This window comes from Gavialis gangeticus, unplaced genomic scaffold (genome assembly GCF_001723915.1).
Source record: "Gavialis gangeticus isolate Ggan-Ray unplaced genomic scaffold, GavGan_comp1, whole genome shotgun sequence".
NCBI classification, from domain to species: Eukaryota; Metazoa; Chordata; order Crocodylia; family Gavialidae; genus Gavialis; species Gavialis gangeticus.
In genome coordinates this window covers 115,066-133,110 of record NW_017729011.1, presented here as the reverse complement: position 1 = coordinate 133,110, position 18,045 = coordinate 115,066, and the positions used below count along the sequence as shown (strand labels likewise).

Here is an 18,045-nt window from a genome sequence, read left to right as displayed (position 1 = left end):
GGGGGGGGGGGGGTGCACGGAGCTGGAGGCAGAGCTGTGGCACCGTGGAGCACTGGGTGGCAGCACTCTGTCCCTGCCCAACCCTGTCAGTCATGACAGGCAACAGCAGGGACGGACTGGGACAGCGGAGCGCCGCCATGACAGCGGGGATGCAGGATGGAGTGGGGGGTGAGGTCAGCAGCACTGGCCTCCTCCCCCTGCTTCTTGGAGGTGGCAGCACATGGTGCTGGCAGCACAGCACTGGCCTCGCCCCCTTGCTCCAGCTTCGCCCACCCCCGGGCCCCAACAAAAACTGGCAGGGAGGGGGAGGCAGTGGGGAGGAGGGAGGTGAGAAGTGGGGGACGCGGTGGTGGCACCCCACCATCACTGGGCCCTGAGAACAGCTGGGAGGGAGAGGAGCTGGTGCGGAGGGGGTTGCACACAGCCAGACACGCAGTGGGGGGCTGGGCAGTGGCTGCAGCTGCCACGTGCAAGCTGCCTTCCCCCCCCTGTGCCTGGGAGGCGGCAGCATCATGAGGTGGAGTGATGGGGGCGAGGGGGTTGCACGGGGCCAGAGGCAGAGCGGTGGCAGCGTGGGGCGGTGGGTGCTGGCACTCTGTCCCCACCTGTCATTCCTGACAGGCAAGTGGCTAGTGCTCAGTACTGCATTTAAAGGGCAGAGAGAGAACTTGCTGCTTGCGAACATACATCAACTGATCCATTATAGCTGTGTTACATGTCCACTCTGGTCCTTCAGTGCATGAATTTAGGTTCTGAGGTGGCTTATACCAGAATGAAGCAGCTGCTCAATGAATTCCGCTTGCTGCAGGATACAGTGGATAAATGAAAGAGTTACAGTGGATTGGCTTGAAATATAGTAAGTTCCCTCTTTCAAAGACTATAATTGTTTCATTTGCCCACACCCCGAAGTTCCATGAACACTGTCATCCAAGCCATCTTTACACCCAGTGCCACATGGAGGGGTGTTGCAGGGAAAGCACTAGCTTGGCCTGGCAACACCAGGGGAAATGAGTGAAGGGTGGGGATGGATCTGGGAAGGAGAAGAATTTGTTTCTTTTTGCCATATCATTTAGAAAAAGACAACAGCTGCCTCTTCCTGACGCTCCCTGCAAAGCCACAGCTGCTGGGGAATCCATCACTTTTCACAGGGTGGGGGGAAGAACTAAAATCTCAGTGGAATTTAAGGAAAAAAGCAAGCTCTCTGTGTACATGCATCTCTTTCTGTAGAGGGACAAACAGTGGTACACACACACAGACACTGGCTTGCAGAGACACATATTCACGATATAGGCAGACATGTACACATCCAGGCATCCTCAACCCAGCTCTTACACAAGCGCCCAGACAATGTTATATGCACAGGCATAAAACTAGTAGCCCACAGAACACTCCTGCACACATCCTTGACATGCCCCAATGCAGACTCAGACCAAGAAGCATGAACCAAGACAGACATGCTGCACAGTAGGAGGAAATACCTCCTACTTATGCTCTGAGCAGGTGTGAGACAATTGCCACCCATATCCATATCACACAGCATATCAGGTGAGGCCAGGCTGTGCATAATCCTTCTTTGCACAGGAACTGAAGGTTCCTGTGGGTCTTTATGCAGCCCTCTGAGACCCTACACGTTTGCTTGGGCCCCTGTTTCTTTACACTGCAGTGACTGGACTCAGTCGTTATTCCAGAAATGGCCAACTCAGTCCATCACAGAGAACCCCTTCCCTCATGCCCAGGGCTAAGAGCAATGCACTTCATTAGCACACCTGGCACTGCCTGAAGCTGTAGGCCCCATGCAAGTGCAGAGTGCAGTATCTCAGTATCTTGCTAATCCAGTCACACTCTGATCTCCTCATGGCAGCTCAGTGCAGTGGGTGTCTTGGGGAAGGGGAAGCTAAAGCTACTGAGCTCTTATATCTCAGACAAGTCAACAGTGATATGGCCAAGACCCAATCTATCAAGAGGTCCCATTTTCCCAGCCAGGGGCTGTCACATTGACTAAGTACATGCACCTTTTGGCTATCTCCAGTGGCTGCTCTCCACCTGCTGTTGGCCCTATGCTTTGACTTCTGGTCCTGGCCCATCCAGCTCCAAACTGTAGCACCAGAGGCACTATTCTGCTAATGAAGGAAACAACCAAGGACCATGACACACACAAAACACATACTGGGCTCCACTAGGACAGGAGATGAGGTAGGGAGCATGGATGTTATATTCATGACATTAGATTATTGGAGGACTTAAGCACAACCTGACCTTCCATCTTGGGAGATGATTCACAGACTAATAAATCTCACTCTCAGGATCTTATTTTCCTGTGACTGTCTCGACCAGTTTCTGTGTAACTCCTAGTTAGTCTAAAGCATTCCTTCCCCACCCAGGGTTTATGCACTTTCACTGGGTGATTGTGTCCCACTTTGTAAATAGGGACAAGCGTCTTCACAGCTTGGTCCCTATTGAGGTGCCATGCCATGGGATTATGCACTGATAATTAACTTTGTTGAACCTCCTACCAACAGTCTGCCTGAGCTCAGTGCTTGACTAGTAAGGTTTGAAGGGACACGCTGTTTCCAGTAGTTTGCATGACCAGTGGGTCTGGAAATACTCTTTTCAGGACAAAGGTTCAAATCTACCTTACATCAAGAGTAACCAGAAGATCCCACCCTCTAACAGCTACTTGGCAACCTATGGAAGTTATATTTCTGGTCTAGGTCCAATCTGAAGTGGATGAGTGTCTATACAACAGCTATTGGCCTGAGCAAAGGAGCCAAAGAATGACTGGGCTACAGAGACTAAACACTGTTTCCAATCTGGTTCAGAGTGGCATTGACAAGAAGCTGGTGCTGTTCAGAGTAGGATGTAAGCTTTTGGGATACAGGTGCCTTGTTGGGACAGCCATGGGATGAATGGAGCAAGTCTGGGGGAGGTACACTGGCAGAGATGAGGTAGGAAGGATGCAGGGTCAGAATAAAGGTGGGGGGCTGTGTGTTTTGGCACAGATATATGGGGCCATAACTGGAAGTGCAGTATTGGAGTTTGATGCAGGGGAAAAGCTTTGAATGGTTCCTTTACTGTTTATGTCTGGCTCTATCCTAAGAGGTTAGTTTAGTAGCTCCTCATAAAAAGAACTACCATAATGTTGTTCCCCAACTCCCATGACAACAGGGTCCACAAAAGTTGATGTTTCTCCCCCTGATACTCTTAGGATACTCAGGAGCACAAGACCTTCACTACTATGACCCTAGTTCTGAATCCCACAGAAATCCCCCAACTCAAGCAGTTCACTGACTGCTAGCAGTTCGCTTTTCATACCAAGACAGCAAATACATATACCTCTGGACAGTTGATTATTTAAAGCTGTCGAGAGTGTTTAATTTAACCTTGGATTCACCATCTGCAACTTGTTTCCATCCACTCAACACTTGCTCTCCCCCTCTCAGTATAAACTCTGTCTGTGACAAGTTATTCACCTCTGAGGTTTACAGCAGGGGGCCATGATCCATCAGTGAGGTAGAGAGGAGCGTTCACCCAGATAAGCTGGCATGGATAAGGCACTGCTGAGTGAGGATCACTCTGCTGAAGCTGACTCTATATGGACAGGGTGCTGTCACGAAAGGAGGCACCAGCTGTTGCATTCCCAGCTGACACATGCAGGTGTGCAGAAACGCACACTGCTGCACACCTGGTTGGCATGGATGGGGCACTGCTGCAAGGAGAGATCCTAAGGGAATGGGGCTTAGTGCATGTGGGCCCCCTCAAAAAAAAACATGGGGAAAACCTTTTGTGTCGAAAATAATCTTCCAAGCAAGTTCTGTTCCTCTGAGATGATGCTGTTTTAATGGGGCAAATTCTTGGTGATAAGCATGTAGGCTCCCAGTGTAGAAACTCCCAGCCTGTGCATTTGCCTGTGCATTTCAAACCTGTCCTGCAGTCTCTCCTGCCACTTTAGTCCTGAACTGCTACACACCCCTCAAACCCTGGGCCGGCCCCTACCCTTGCCTCCCAGCCCTACCCTGCTCTGCCATCATGGTTTCTTGAATAGAGGACTGGCCACTGCAGAATGGACCAGGATATCTGTTATCCTGTCTCTGGCACCAAGTTAGGTAAAAGCTCTGGAGCACAGGACTTTCACCCCTGACAGTGTAACAGTGGGATGCTATTTTCTTTGCTTTTCACTGTCCAATCCTTTCTTGAACCTCACTAAACCTCTTGCCTCAAATATACCCAACAGCAGGGAGTTTCGCTGGTTAGTTACATCTTCCTTTACCAAACTGGTGCAGTGGTCAATGACAACAAGACAGGACAAGGGCAGTTGGGAAGACAAATGTCCCTCATTAGCTTTGCGCCCAGTAAGGAGATATGAGATCTGGTGATGCAGGCAAAACAACATTGGTTTGAGGCTGCATTTAAATTAAGGCCTGGCCTAGCACAAAAGGTACAGATGATCCATTTTACATGTCTGCATCCTATGTACCTTGTCTCTTTCCCCTTGGCATCCAAAGCCATGGCTTGCTTGCTGGCCTTGGGCCAAATTCACTGCTGGAACAGAAGCACAGAACTTCCCTGTACTTTGTGCCCCTTCCATCAGTGGTAACATTGCCCTCTCCTAGGACAGCTCTGTTACACAAGGATCTCCTTTTGAGGCTTGATTCTGCTCTCACTGAAACCAGTGAGCATTTTTCCCTTGAATACCTCAGCAGAAGTGAGCCTTGCCAGGGTGAGTGACCTGCCATACCCCCCAGACCCATTATTTCATCCCAATGTGAAGGCCTATGTTTGAGGTACATGCAGGGCTAGGGCTCTGACTTGTCTACAACTTACACAACCCTGCAGCGCCCAGGAATATCTTGGGGCTTTGGGTCCCACGGGGTTCCCTCCCCCATCTGCGCACCATGCCCGAACTAAACCCAGTACGGGCATGTTCCATTTATAGCAAGCTACAATTACTGGCTAGCATTTTCCCAAGGCTTCCAGCAACCAGTGTGTGCTGGCAGACATCTCCATCAAGCCCCAGCTGTGCCCTTATGATGACCACTGGATTGGCAGCATTTCTTCAGGGTGCAGCCAAGGTCTAGGAAAGAGGGTGGATCCCAAAAGCTCATGGTTTATCTTTGTTTCATGGCCATGACACTGGATCTTTTTGGATAAGCTAAAAATCGCAACTGTGCTGAGGCATCCTCCCAGTACACAGGAAAGCAGGGCAGGTAGGTTCATAGCCAGCCTCTTGACACCCATCTCTCAAGGTCTAGGACTGAAGCAGAGAATGAAATGAGAGCTGAGAGTAAGTACCTAGATTTCTGAAATAGGACTGGAAATGGGCTTAGTAGCACAATGAATGGTGGTACAAGATATAGAACCTTGAATCCAATCTGTACCTCTGCCAGATTCCTATGAAATATTGTCTTGGGAGTCATAGGGAAGGACACACCTAGCAATGTCTAGTGTTGTAAAAGAGCTGAGTGATCACAAAAGTATGCAATTGCTCCAGATTGAATGTGAATTACCAACTCTCAAGTTACCCCTCGAGAAAACCTAGCTCAACTGAGAGCAGCCACACTGTGAAACAAGGATTGTTGTGCCCATGCTTATAGTATCCTCACTCATGTGAGGGGCAAAGACTTTTGAGTACATCCTACAGATCTGAGTGCTGCTGCAACCTGATTCTTCTAAGTTTTTTTTCAGCATGTTGTTGGAGGATTTGTCTGTTCTTCCTGGGCAAATGGCATTGTTAGAAAACACTGGAGCACTAGGTTGCATCCAATATAGACTGGTCATATTAGAAGCTGAGAAGTTGCTAACTCAGGCTTTACTCTACCTCCCAAGAAGCCTGCCAACTTGGTTAAAAGCACTAACATATTTGAGTTATGGGTTTGTGTGCATGGATGGGCCTCAAGCAATAACTAAGATTAGCTTTGTAGCAAAGACAAGCCCTTAGACCGCAGAGGAACCTAGGCAGGGCTGCCCCCATAACTGCAATGCACAAGGACTTTGTGAATGTGAGAAGAGAAAATTGCATGGAAAGGCTACCAACCAGCCACTAGTTCTAGGTAATTTCTCCCCTGCTACCTCAGTCAGGCATGAAATCCAGTGTTGGGTTCATGTCCATAGCTCAATCAAATGTTCCTTCTTATGGAGGAAACAAAAGAGCTTTAAATGCCTTAGTCCCCGAGTTGCTGCTGCTTGTTCACTCCTACACTGTCCCTGCGGTTATAAAAGCCCCATCAGACCAAATGCCTCTATGTTAATTTCCAGCCATCCAATCAGGGAAAACCATACGACTCAGGGGACCAAACACAAAGCGTAAGTATTGAACATGCAGAGCTGAGAGTTGGAGATCAGAACAATTATGAACAGGAAAACTGGCTACATTCACCGGATAAATACTTGCAGCAAATTGTCCACCTAGCTGCCCTCCTATACAGGATGTATGGGAGTGTGTGTATGAGGGAATAACACACGAGCATGTATATGAATGCAAGAACGTGGGGGTAAGAGAGCTCTTCAGTCCCAAGCAATGAAAATTTAATGAACTCTGATAGTCTTGGTTTATCTGTAATGAACAGAGAAGGCTGAGAGGCTCCAAGCATACTATCACAAACACAGGCACAAAAGGAAAGTTTAAATAGTATCCCTCCAAAATGTCAGTTCCTTGTTGTGGTATAATGGGTATTGGGTGGGAGGGCAAGATTTAGCTACAAAATGAAATCAGGCAAAACCTAGGAAAAAGCACAGAGACTTCTGACAGGGCTCTAGATAGAGTATGTGATCCTATAGGTCTGAGAAGGTTTTTATCAACATAAGCCCAAGCTCTGAGGACTTTCCTCATGCTACACCAGTTCTGAGTCACTCTCAGACTTGTCGTTCACAGCAAGGCATGTCCTGTTGGTGCTAAGCTGACAAGTGGTTTCTGTTCATCTCCATACTCCTTTCCAGAAGTTACTGGAAAATCTTCAGGTTCTGGCTCCACTCCCATAAGGGGCTCCAGAATATAAAGCATGATGCTGGTGCAAACACTGCCATTAATATATGTCAATGCTATGTCTTGAATTCCCTCTTATATGTAATGCATCGACACATCAGTCCTCAGGGACTGATGCATCTCTTTGACCAGGCTTTCAACCATAGCATGGCTTACTGAGGAAGCTGCATTTACAGCTGTAAAGGGTTGACATAGATGGAGACATGCTTATATTGGTAAAGCTGTTTGGTGCAAATGATGATGGCACAATCATACAACTGTCACTGCTTTTCCCATGAGCTCTTCTGGATGAGGTCTGTCTCTCTCACTTGGTGTCTGTGCAGTGCATGGCCCAGAAGAGCTCTGATCTCACATGAAGCCTAAGTGCTTTGGTCATTGAAACAACAAGCCCTGGTTGTGACACTGGCTTGCTCTAGGACTGGGGAATGCAATTGACTCCTTTTACCTTACCAGCTTTCCATCTGTAAAATGGGGCTAAGTCTCTAACATACTTTGAGGGCTAGCGATGGCAAGCATGGTGTAATGGAGCTACATATAAGATCTATTCAGAATGCACCAGGAGGACTGTGCAGTGCTGTGAATGGGAAAAGAGCTGGATTCCTTTTCTGTTGGAAAAGAGTTTCCACAGTGATACTGGAATATTACTGGGGGATTTGCACTGATCTCCCCATACTGATGTGGCTATACCGGTGCAAAAGGTATATATGTGATATATCTGCCTTAGTGGTTTGCACCACTGCGATTCCATTGGACCAGAAACTGAATGAGGACCAGGCCCGAATTGTGATCACTTAATTAGATCTGCAGTAATGTAAAGGGACCCCAGTCTAGCCAGTGGAGAACAGAAGCTGTAAGACCCCAAGAACCTTAGTGCAGGGCTCACAAAGATGCAGTTTCTCCTTTTCTGTTTTCAGCTGGAAGTGGAGCCAGAATCTCCCGAGACACAACATGCACCCGTGAAAGAGGGATTGCTTAGCCACCTGAGAACAGAGCCCCAGCCAGAGTCAGGATGAAAGCCCTGATCCTCCGAAGCCTGTTTCTCTCTGCTCCTGCCCTGATGGTTTTGATTCTCATGCTGAGCACTGAGACCAGCAGTGCCTGGAAGCAAGGTGCCCCTCGCCTTCGTCTCTCCTACAAAGGTAAGGGACCATCCTACATCAGTCTTCTGGGCCAGCTCTGGAGGCAGCCAAGGTTTTTTCTGGGGATTATGCCCTGTTTAGAGTGGCCTAAAAGGAGCATCATTTATCCAAGGTGGCTGGTAGCTTGTGAGAGCAGAGATAACAGGATGGGTAATGTCCAGGGTTTGGGGTAGGCCAGTATCAGCACTTCTCAGTGGGGTTTCTTGCCCCTAGCAAATGTGACTAGAGAGGCTCCAGGACCTGACTATAGCTTGGCATCAGAGATCCAGGGGGCTTGAAAAAGACCACAAGCCCAGGGCTCAAGACAATGCTGCTGGTGCTAGAGATGGGGACTGGAGGGAAAAAAGTCATTGCATGGAGAAGGGAGATCTTAGATAGCCACTGGCACACTTTCATCCTGAGACTCAGCTCAGTGTCTTGTTCTACCTTTGCTGTGATGCATCTTGGGTTTTCTTCAGCCTCTTCAGAGGAGAGTATGACATGCTGAAGGAGACCTTGGGCAGCACCTGGCTCTGAACTCTGCAGGGGGGATGCTACACACACAATGGGCACTAAAAGTAAAACCAAGGTAACACCTCTCCGCCTCCCCAGTATGGTGCTGAGGGGCGAGAATGCAGAGAGGAGCTGAGAAAACTCCATGTCCTGACAAGACATTCCCTGCTCTGTGTTGAGAGGCCATTTACTCCAACCTCCCAGCCACCACAGTGACTTTGCTTCAGTCCACACATGCCCCCTTGTCCCCAGCCTTGTCCCCTCATCCCTCCCCTTCTCTTGCCATTGTACTGATCCCATCCTTGCTACCCCGCAAAGCAGTTGTGGCACTGACATGCAGCTTCATCCTGCTGGTGTGTTCTACCCTTCCCCAGTCTGTCTCATCTGTTCACACCAGTGGTTTTCAGTCTTTTAAGACTTGAGGCACCCTTCAGAAAATGCAGTTGTTAATATTCACTCTATTCACTTCTGACTACAGAAAAATAATAGAACAATTTTCCTTTTGCTACGAACATAGAAAGATCACAAGAGGGCAGATTGTTTTTGGCACTGGAGGTTCCTATTTGAAATCTCCAGGTTTGTCTTGTGAAACATGTTTGCACACCTCACAGTGCTTACATTGTGTGATGCCCCATGACATCCTTGAAAGGATCTCAAGGCACCTCAGGGTGCTGCAGCACCTTGGGTAAGAATCACTGATTTATACTATAAGCTCTGTGGTTCAAGGACTGTCTGCTGCTGTTTACAGCGTCTACCACAGTGGGCCCCATTCTTGGTGGATCCTGAGCTACGGCTACAATAAACATTAATAATTTAGCAGTATAGGACATGCCACCGTGTGCATTGTCAGTTCCAGGGGAAAGTGTAGAGACTTTACCATCAGGAGGGAACAAAGATTTGGTTTGTGATCCCCAGGAGAGGAAGCCTATCTAGTGGTTAGAGCAGGGCTTCTGATCCTTGTTCTGTCACTGACTCATTATGTAGTCTCAGAGAAGTCCCTTAACTGGTCTTCATCTCAGCTGGGTGATGCTTAATCATTCGAGACTCACTACTGCAGGCTGATTAGGAGCAGGGCAATACTGTGAATGCAACAGAACCAGTACAGTTTTGATTGGGGCAGGATGTCACTGCAGGGATTCTGTACCCCCTGCACTCGTTGAAGCTCTATAGCCACTCCTTGTAGCCCTGCCCCAACAGAGATTTTGAGAGTGGACTTAATGCACCCACAAGCTACACAGATGCCTGGCCAGCACACCAGCAAGGAGGCAACAACAGCTAACATGGCACAGTGCCACTATTGCCCCGAGTCTGGGGAAGGGATTCCAGAGTGGGGGAGAAGTTTCCTCATTTGTACTAGCTCATGGCCAAGCTCCCTTACTAGAAGATGTCATGCGGCAGGGTATGATCAGCCAGAATGGCCATGTGGGGAGGAGGGAGGTTTTAGCTCTTGCCTCTTCCCCCCATTCTTCTTTTCTTCAGACTTGTTCTTTCTCGTAGACTCTTCTTCTCTGTGGCCTGCAGCAGACAGCTTAATCCTCTCGAACTCCTACTCACAATGCCCTGTCATTTCCCTTTTCACTCCTCAAATCCCCAGGAACTCTGATCTGAACAGCAGCCACCAAGGCAGAGCCAATGTCTGCCTTAACCTTTCCCTTTTTGTAACTGGTAGTCTGGGCTGGATTAACGTGTAGGCAAACTAGGCACACGCCAAGAGCCCTAAGTGAAGAAGGGGCCCAGTTGTGCTTATTTTACATATTATAATTATTGAGTGAAAAAAGTAGGGGCCCATGAGTTTGTTTGCCTAGGACCAACTAAAGGGATAATCTGTCCCTGCTGGTAGTCACAGTGGGAGCTCTGCTCTAGGCCAGTGTTTCTCAACCCATGGGTCATGACCCAAGAGTGGGTTGTAAAAATATATGAAAGGGTTGCCATCAATCTTTAAAAATGGATTCTCCTTTAAAGGAGAAAAACACGAGAAACTTTGGCTTTCCCCTTGCAGGCTGGCAGAGTTCCAGCCTGCAAGGAGCTGCTTGGGGCCCCCCATGCCCCACACACACCTCACCTGTCCCACACATCCACCCTCTGCCTCACACACTGGGAGACTGGGGGTCGGGGGGCAGTGGTTCAGGAGTGAGGGGCACTGGGTCAGGGCTGTCCAATATTTACAACTGGGTCCTGGTTCAAAAAAGATTGAGAACCACAGCTCTAGGCAAGTCAGCAATGACCATCCACCTCCCAGCGCTACCTAACCCATCTGAGAGCGGGCCCAGACATGACAGGGTTGCAACACCAGCTGCCAATCTACACCAGGACTCCTAGTGCTGGTGGGGAGGTCACACGAACATAAGCAGCAATAGGAAATGAAGGTTAGAGGAAGGCCCAAGTATCCTCCAAGAAGTTTCCTTTGCTGCTTCTCCCAGGGATAGGGCTTTCCCAAGAGATGTATCAAGTGGCTGGGATAGGAGGATGGCCTCTGCCTGGTTCACTTTGTAAAGGCAGCTGGTGCTGGTTACCTATATCTGCTTGGTGACTGGGGAGAATACCCCCAGTAAACCCCTAGGAATGGGCAAGCTCAGAGCCGCTGAGCAACCTTTCCCCCAGAGCACACCACCTGAGGGCCCCAGACCCCAGCTTGTAAAGGTACAAGAATAGTTCAGCTAGATCGTTCTAGCCTTTGCCCTTGTAATTGGTTCTTTGGATGGCAGTCCCAATCACACCTCCACTAGGAACTGGACTGGCCCATGATTACACTGGGTGTCTTCAAGAGGAGACTGGACAAGCTGGTCATCAGACCCCAGCACTCTTTCCTGCCCAGGGCAGGGGGTCAGACTCGATGACCTACTGAGGTCTCTTCTGACCCTAACATCTATGAATCTATGAATGATTTATCCCAGAAGAGCCACCAAACAGGCCCTATGATGGCAACCAGTCACTTCTGGGAACAGAGGGGTTGCCAGATTGGGCCAGACACATAGTCCAGTATTCTGCATCGAGTCAGGGCCAGTGTCAGATGACTTGAGGAAAAAAGTGTCTTGATTTCTGCTGGGTAAAGTTGGTCTTAAGTGCTGAAACATGAGGATTAATCTCATTTCCAGAATTTGTCATCATTAACACTAGATATCCTGTTATCAACAGGAATGGCTGGCCCCTTCTTGAACCCTAAGATTTTGGGCCTTGGTGTCCACCTGTGGCAATGAGTTCCAAAGTCCAACTGTACTGTAGGTGAAAGTTGTTGGTTTTGAATTGCCCACCTTCCAGTTTCACCTTATCTCCCCTAGCTCATCTGTGATGAGACAGGAACAGAAGCTTCGGATCTCCTGGTCTCCCTTCTCCATCCCACTCCTTGTTTTATGTGAGTTTGTCATGACCCCTCTTATTCATCTGCTCTCTAAAGATAAACAACCCCAACCTTTTCAATCTCTCCTGAGATGAGATCTTTTCCAGGCCCCTAATCATTCTTGCTGCCCTTTTCTGAACCCTCTCTAATTCTGCATTACCCTATTTGGTCACTACTGATCTGGGTTTTATTTCAACTAGTGACATGAAGGAAGTTGTTAGCCTCAGCGTTTTTAGACACGACTGTGCTCACCACCAGAGCATGGCAGCTCTCACACATATTCCATTCCACCACCACGATCTGCATTATCTACTGCAGAAAAGAGCCTGAAACCTCTTCCAAGCAATCTGTAGGGATCCCACACCCTACGATGAAAGCTGGTCTCCTCAGGTATCAAATGCACCAACTGTTTAATAGCACAGGGTACAGCAACTTGGGTGGGGGGGGGTGAAGAATAACGTGCATAACACACTCACACTGGAATCTGTACTAAAATCCCAGCTCAAAGCAGAGTGGCATGGGTTTGTAAGCCAGAGGCCAACTCAACAGCTGGGGCCTCTGGAAAAATCTCAGCTGCCAGAGGATTTCAGTTTCACATCTGAAACGTGCCCTTTCCTATGAGGTGCATCTCATGCTGGAGGCTTTCTCTGCTGCACGTCCTTCTCACAAGCCATATCTGCTAAGTGGGAATTAAGGCAAGCCTTAACCCTCTGCTCTGCTGGAGCATGCTGTCTGAGCTCAGACTCACCTTAGCATCCTAGCCAGCGTGACTTTCAGTCATAGTCTTCTACCAAGCCACTCAAGACTTACTGTCTTCCCCAAGGAAGGTAGGTCTCACCCTAAACCCCTGCAAAGGCCAGCTCAGCTGAGATGAGCTCTGTAACAATGAAGTGCTCAGGGCAGCTGTTCCAACCTTATTTGGCAGGAACGGCCTGGCAGACCCTATCGCTGTCTTCTGAACTGACACAACAGCAACTCCTGCAGCATCTGGGCTTCTGTGGAGGGCTCCCATTGGAGAACAAACCTGCTGAGTTTATCAGGTCTGATGCTAGCCGTCTGGGCACAAGAGAAACAGGCAGACTGAATTCCCTCACATGCTGGAGGATGGGGCTGGGACTGTGGCCTGGAGTTAATTCAGTTTCTGTGTAAAATTGGACAGTAGTTATTGTGCCAGGAGATGCCTGCTGGGCTTGTAGTAAGACAGCAGAAGTCTGGCTTGAAACCCAGGGACTCAAAAGAAAGCATGTGGCTGGCTCAGAAGGGGTCAGTCCTATCTGACATGCAGCCCCTAATAAGGAAGCAGAGCCACCCCCCAGCTTGTTGCTGCTGGGAGATTGCCAGCATCGATAACCTGTCCCTCTCCTTCAGTGAAGGGAACAGAGATCGTTCCTAAACCAGGGAGCTCCTACTTCAAAGTAAGAGCATGCATGGGTCCGACGTGCCAAAAACCCTTGAGTCTCAGGCAGAGCTAAGAGAGGAAGCTCCCAGCCTCAAGAGGGCTCAGGGAAAATGCAGACAATGGCAGGGGATGTGACTCATAGAGGACACAGAGGGGGTTCATGGACACAATGGCCTCACAAGTTTAGGTTTAAACACCCCAGACCTCTGAGGCTCCTTCCATGTCACAGCCTATTGGGATGGAGACTGTCGTCACAGCCCAGCATGAGGGAGGCAGACAGGCACAATAGGAGTGTGGGGCGAGACACAGGCAAGCTTGCAAAAAGGAAATGACAGAACCAAAGGCAAGAAAAGCAGAGGAAGGATGATGCAGGAAGGAGCGAGGCCAAGAACAATAAGGCCCAGCAGCAAACCAATCCCTTTCCCGATGATAAGATGAGTAGATGCTTATAATAGAACTTCAGTGGATTGGAAGCAACCGATGCAATTGCTGCACAGGCTGACCTGTGCTGTGCGCACTCTGAAATATTAATGCCACTGGATAAACCTGGTTCAACTGTGACAGCACTAAGAACAACTACAATTCTGGACTGGTCCCTGTCTTTCCGTTGTGGACAGTGAAGTTACTCTGAGGTTATACAGCACCAAAGTCGCATAGCGAAGCCATAGTGTACCACTGATCTTCTGTTACTGTATGAAATTGGAAGCTAGGGTAGGTGAGGCAAATGGATGTTCCAGGGGTTGGTAGCTTGTTAGAAAGCCTTTTGCCTCTGGGTCACTGGTTTGCATCAGCCCCAGCTGGTAGGGATCAGAATCCATTACCCTTTGGTGGGTATGCTTTGGCTTGGCAAATTGGTGGGTCTCTGCCAACGTTTACCACAATACAAGTGGCCCCAGCAGTGCCATTACTGGCCATTGCAGGGAAAAGCCAAAATGGAGCTTGGTTCAGACTGAAGCACTCCCAAGGCTTTCAGGGTGTTCAGGGCACCCCTGACTGAGGTCTGTCTAGTGGGAAGGAGTGAGAATGCTCTTTTAGGAGAACAACACTGACCTTGAACAGGGCTGGGATGTCAGGTGATGAATACAGGGTAGGGAAAGGCAGACTAGAGACAAACATTGGGAAACAGTGGGGGCATGACAATAGATGAAAATTGCTTTGGGGACCCCTCTAGATAAGCTGGGGTTACCTGGGGTCTTCCCTCTCCCAGCCAGCACACAGTGTGCAACTCGCAGCAACCTTGTTCAAAGGCCTTTCAGGCCCCTAGTTAGCAGGTCGATTCCCTATCACCATTCTTTTTATGAGTGGGCTGAACTGGAGGCAAACTGGGTGGTTACTACTCACCTCTTTCTTAAAGAGTTGGGGGAGAAAGAGCTAAGGGAATGAGGCTGTGAGAGTAGACTCCCACCTCTATCACAGGGCAGTGGATTGAATACTGCAAGCACAGAGCAATTAACCGTTCCTGGGAGCCAGATTGAAATCTAGCACCAAATAGCACAGCACAGTGGAAAGGATCTTGCCATAAATCAGGGGTGACCTCTCCCCAGGACAGGTCCCGAGGGAGGTCAGAAGGTGAAGCAGTGATAATACCAGCTTCCTAATTGTTTCAGGTTGAGCAACATCAGGGCCACATTTGCCCTAAGTACTGTCATTACTTTCCTCCAGTTAATTAAGCAGGGTGGGGCAGTATCAGATAAACCTTTGACCCCCACCTCTGAGCTGCATCCCCAGTGGCACCAGCCTACATTTACCTCGGGGTGAGCAGGTCACAAGAGCAGCCCTAGCTCCAGAGGGAGATCCAAGCCCTGTCAGTGGGTAGAGGCTATGTCAGGGCTCAGCCCAGGGAGGAGGATCCACCTGACCCCCACCTGAGATCAACAGCCTGGCAGGGATAATGGGTTTGGCAGGAAGAGGAGTTTTCAGCTCTCGCTGACATTTTAATTAATGGAGATTGGGGTCCAAAACCCCAAGGCAGATTTAAAAGTTTCCCCCCTTGGTTGGGGGCAAGATCCATGCAGGTATCTGCAAACTACAAACTAAGGGAAAGACTGCTGGGAACAGAGTTGCCAAGCACAAGAGAGTCTGTAAGAGGGAAGGGTAAGGGACAGATTGCTCACCAAGGTCACTGGACACCTACAGCAGGGAGTGGCTAATGGCAGAGGTGGGGACTTCCTTGGATCTCAGGAAAGAAAGTTACAGCCCCACTCCCCACTCATTAGGCAGATTGGCCTGGGGTGAGACAGGAAGCCACTTGCCAAGGAGCTGCTTGACTGAAGAGCTCTTTTCATGCAGTGAGCCAGCACCTGCCCACTCCATATGCTGCTGCTGTTACTTTACTTGTGTGGATGAGCAGACGTCAATAGGATTTCCAGCTTGTAGCAGCTGCCCTATTGAGAGAGGCTCCTGCTTCCTGTATCCCCTGGAAACAGGAGTGAAAGGAAAAGAGGAACAGTCCCTTGTGTCTAACGGTTTGTTTGAAAAGGAGGACATGTGTTTCCACACATCCCAGCTTGCATGTCGTAGTTCCATGTGTGCGTGCATGCACACACACACCCCCCTGCACAGATGCCCCTTACCTGTTGGTGTACTTTGCTGGTCCCTAGCTGAATTTCTGGCTTGTTGATCAAATTTATCACCTCTCAGTTGACTTCCCACCATCCGTTCCAAGGTCCTGCACAGCTCTTCCCATGCCTCTGCCTCATCTTCCATCCCCTCCCTCATCTATCGTGTCTTTTCTTCCTTCTCCAAGTCCTGTTTTCCACACAGCCCCCTAAACCCAGGATGACCTCAGGCTTAGTACACCAGTCCTCTTCCTCCCTCATTCACATCCCTCATGAGAGGATCCACCAATGTAAAGGGGGGAGAAATCAAGAGTTTTAAATGATCTAGTAGGACTCCTCCTGCCCCTAGATTATACCCTCCAGGGTCGTGACAGGTTTGGTTATTTGGGTTTCAGTCCAGCTGTTGGTGTTTATGGAGATCAAAAGTCCATTTCCTTCAGCAAAGGGGTGAGTTGGACTCTGACTGTCAGTCTCAACATGATACATACCTTGTTAAAATCCACATAGCCACCTGCCAGGTTTCAAGGCCACCTTGGGTGATGTTTCAAGAATGATTAGTTGAGAAGGAAGATCACACACACATAGTCTCTCTTCCCCAAGTTTTACCCCAAAACTGAGGACATAAAAGTCTGGTGCCTGTGCCTCAGATCCCTGCAGGTAAAAATGAGGAGGCTGATGGCAGACCAGTGATTTTCTGCAAACAGACCTGTGACTCAGCTGCCTGTGTCACACCTACATGTTCTGCCTTCCCCCTCTTAGCCCAGCAGGCTGGGGTCTAGCGCAGTGATGGGAGAATGAGCTAGGTTCCCATCTTGACGCACACACCAAACATGCAGTTGTCAGCTAAGTCCCAGGGAAAGGATTTTTATTGTGGTGACTGGTGCGAGAGGCAGATGGAGTCCTGCTGGATTTTCAGCTCCACAACTGTATGTGCAGGCTGGGCTGCCAGAGAAAGCCCAAGGTGAGTTTGCCCGCAGGGTCAGTAAAGATTCTTCTGGAGTTTTGAATGAGTCCACTTCTCTAACTGCATAGGAAAGGAGAAGCATGCTGTGGACTCCAGGGAGCTGGAAGCCACCATGTCTCACCTGCTTGCCCAGAAAAAGGCAGCCAACTGCAGGAGCCTGATAGCTGCTTCAGTCCCTTCCCATGTGAACCTTCAGTGTGGCTGATCACCCCTGTTTTCTGCTCCCTGGAGTCCTGCCCTCTCCCCCTCCCCAAGAGGATTCTTTTGCTGGAGCATTCTCCAAATCGTTTTAGTCCACTCCTTTGTTTTGCTGGGGGAGAGCGGCAGAAGTGGGAGGTAAGGAGTATTCATACCATGGGGTTTTGTGCAGGCTCCTCTGCTTTGTGCAGCTGAGATTTCTCCAAGAAATCTTGCCATCTAGGGATTTGCCTGTCAGCAAATGCTTGATCTAAAAACCCTGTTCTGAGCTGGCCTAATCCAGATCCTGAGACTTAAGATCCCCTTGAGTTGAGAGGGGGAGGGAGAGGGCAGCCAGAGCCCTGCTGACTCCAAGTACCGGGACATGCCTGAGGCAGAGGAATGCTCCTGGCTGGAAGCAGCTGGAAGCTTACCCTGTAAGCTCCTTGGGGCGGAGGCTGCCTGTCTCTGCAGCCCATGCAGAGCTGAGTACACTTTCAGCACTTAGGAAATGAGAAAGGAGAAGAAAGAAAGGGACTTCTGGAGGGACTGGATGTATTTAAATCAGCTGGTCCGGACGATCTCCACCCCAGAGTGCTGAGGGAAGTAGCAGAGGTCACTGCAGGACCCCTGGCACGGCTGTACGAGCACTCGTGGTGCTCTGGTGTGGTGCCAGAGGACTGGAAGAGGGCCAATGTGGTTCCCATTTTCAAAAAAGGGAGGAAGGAGGACCCAGGAAACTATAGGCCAGTTAGTCTTACCTTGATCCTGGGTAAGTTTTTTGAGAGAATTATTCTGGCTTATGTCCACGAGGGGCCAGCAGGGGAGATTATGCTTAGGGACAACCAACATGGGTTCATTAGAGACAGGTCCTGTCAGACCAACCTGGTGGCCTCCTACGACCAGATCACCAAATCTTTAGATGCAGGGGTAGCAGTGGACATAGTCTTTCTGGACTTTAGGAAGGCTTTCGACACTGTCTCTCACCCCGTTCTCATTA

At 49.4% G+C, this 18,045-nt stretch overlaps 1 protein-coding gene across 1 annotated transcript in view; it reads left to right on the top strand.

The window, feature by feature from the left end:
* LOC109292763 (semaphorin-3D-like) overlaps window positions 1-18,045 on the top strand; it is a 63,602-nt gene that overhangs the window by 22,770 nt on the left and 22,787 nt on the right. The window contains exon 2 of the mRNA XM_019510323.1: window positions 7,894-8,118. Within this exon, the coding sequence (XP_019365868.1) occupies window positions 7,989-8,118 (130 nt within the window). The 5' untranslated portion in view covers window positions 7,894-7,988. The remainder of the gene's footprint in view (window positions 1-7,893; window positions 8,119-18,045) is intronic.